This window comes from Catharus ustulatus, chromosome 31, assembly GCF_009819885.2.
Source record: "Catharus ustulatus isolate bCatUst1 chromosome 31, bCatUst1.pri.v2, whole genome shotgun sequence".
Classification (NCBI taxonomy): Eukaryota; Metazoa; Chordata; class Aves; order Passeriformes; family Turdidae; genus Catharus; species Catharus ustulatus.
In genome coordinates this window covers 2,516,682-2,518,856 of record NC_046251.1, presented here as the reverse complement: position 1 = coordinate 2,518,856, position 2,175 = coordinate 2,516,682, and the positions used below count along the sequence as shown (strand labels likewise).

Sequence of the window (2,175 nt, the reverse complement as noted above, 5' to 3'; positions counted from 1 at the left end):
CATCCCAGGTGCCGTGGGTGAAGGGCAGGATGTCCCCAAGAACATCCCAGGTGCACGGGGTGAAGGCCCCTCATGTCTTCCAGCCCACCCACGCTTGGAATTATGGAATCATTAAGGTTGGAAAAGCCCTCCAAGATCGTCAAATCCAATCATTGACCCAGCAACCACTAACCCACGTCCCCAAGTGCCACATCCACAGGAATTCTGAACAATTTCAGTGACGGTCACTCCACCACTGCCTTGTGCCGGTGCCTGATCACCCTTCAGGGGAGGAATTTTCCCTAATATCCAATCGTGGTGCAACTTCCCAGCTTCGGGACAGTGAGGCACGGGTCCCACCCGGAGCCGGAGCTCCACGCCCGCCTCTCCGCAGGCTGTCCCGCCCGGACGGCGCGTCACAAGGTGTCCGTGCTGACTCACTCCGGGATGGAAACTTCCCTGCTCCAGGGAGATCCTCGCAGCTCAGCCCGCTCCAGCACGGAGTTTATTCCACCACCTCCCACCAGACCGGCCCTGGGGGCCCGGAGACGCTCAGCTCCCAACGTGCCCTCGGTTTTGTGATGGAAAAGACCCTGGAGTATGCAGGAGATGAGGATCCCCCCAAGCAAATCATGCCCTGTCCCGCGCAGAGGCAGCCTCTGCCTCAGCTGGACGCAGCAGGAAAACTGGAAAGCTTTCCTGGGTTTGAATTTCTGAAGAAGAAACTTCATCCAGCTGCTTCCTCCTCCCTTCCCCCAAAACCCAGTGCCCACCCGCATCCTCAGCTCAGGTTTGGCACACGCAGAGGAGCAGGAGGAACCTCATGGAATCAGGGTGTTCAACAGCATCTGCCAGGTCCCCAAATCGCTTCCAGGGCTGGGAGCAGGACCCCAGCTGTGGCTGGAGTATCCAGTAGTTTCCCAGTCCCCAAACAGAGCATTGGAATGCCACAGCCATTCCTCAGCCGCCTTCTCTCTGTCCTCACCATCCTCCCAGGAGAGGCTGCAGCCCTCAGACTGCCAGCACAGCGCTGGGAGTCCCCCAAATTCCGCAGCCGTCGCTCAGCTCCGTCCTCTCCATGCTCTCCATCCTCATCCTCTCGGGAGAGGCGCAGCCCCCACGCCGTTTCCCGCAGCGCCGAGTGCCATCACACGGCCCTGGCAGCACATCAGGGGCTGGGAGCACCCATTATCCCCGTGCCAACCCCTCGGAGCCGTGCCAGGGCCCCGGGAACAGCGGGTGCTGCCCGTGGGGTCCATCCGGCCGCTCCGGCCCTGGGGCCACCCCCGTGCCCTGCCAAAGCTCCTGGGTGCGGAGGCCCACGAGGCGGGTGCTGGAGCATTGTGGCCGGTGGGATACGAGGCTCAGGGTGACCAGGGGCTGGCAGGGTGGGTGGCACAGCTGGCACAGCCCCCCGGGACAGTCCTGCGGCTGCTGCGTCACCGCGGCCGAGACAGCAACTTTCACTCGGTTGCTGCTCCTACTCCAACATCCCCAACGCAGGCAGAGCCCGCAGCACCCAGCAGCACCCAGTACCACCCAGTATCACCCAGTAGCACTCGGCAGTCCTCAGTAGCCCCCAGCCCCGAACCAGCCTCCCTTCCGCGGGCAGCGAGCGGCTCCCCCGGCCCGGTGCGGCCGTCCCAGCCCACCCACACAGCGACCCAATCTCCCACCCACCGGGCGCTCAAAGCGCGGCGGGAGCGTGCGGACGTGGGCGGGAGCACGAGGGGACGTGACGGGGCACGCGTGGGGCCGATCCCCTCTGCCCGCCCCGCGTGGCCGGTCCCCCCACGCCGGGAGCCCCGGTGAAAGTCCCGGTCCCCCCGCGGAGCCCACGGGACGGCCCGCAGAGGGATCGGCGCCATCCCGAGAGCGAGGATCCCGCGGCCCGGACCCGCCCGACGGCTCCTACCTCCGGGGGGGCTCCGAGCGGCCCCGGGCGGGGCGGCGGCTCCGTGTCCCCCGTTCCCCCGGTGGCGGCGGCGGCGGTTCGGTCTGGGAGAGAAGCGGCACATCCAGGGGGGACGGCGGCGGCCGGGATGGGGCGGGACGGGACGGGACGGGACGGCGCCCCCCGCACTCCCCCGGCCCGCCCCGGGCGCCCGGAGTAAGTTACCGGAGCCCCGCGGGGGCGGCGGATCCCGGCGGGTCCCGCTCCGCCAACTGCGGCGGCGGCGGCGCCGATCGCGCTCG

At 67.6% G+C, this 2,175-nt stretch overlaps 1 protein-coding gene across 1 annotated transcript in view; it reads right to left on the bottom strand.

Annotated features, from left to right (window-relative positions):
• Positions 1-990: 990 nt before the first annotated feature.
• LOC117008969 (histone-lysine N-methyltransferase 2D-like) overlaps positions 991-2,175 on the bottom strand; it is a 21,862-nt gene continuing 20,677 nt past the window's right edge. The window contains 1 exon segment of the mRNA XM_033083113.1: positions 991-1,136. Coding sequence (XP_032939004.1) covers positions 991-1,136 — 146 coding nt within the window.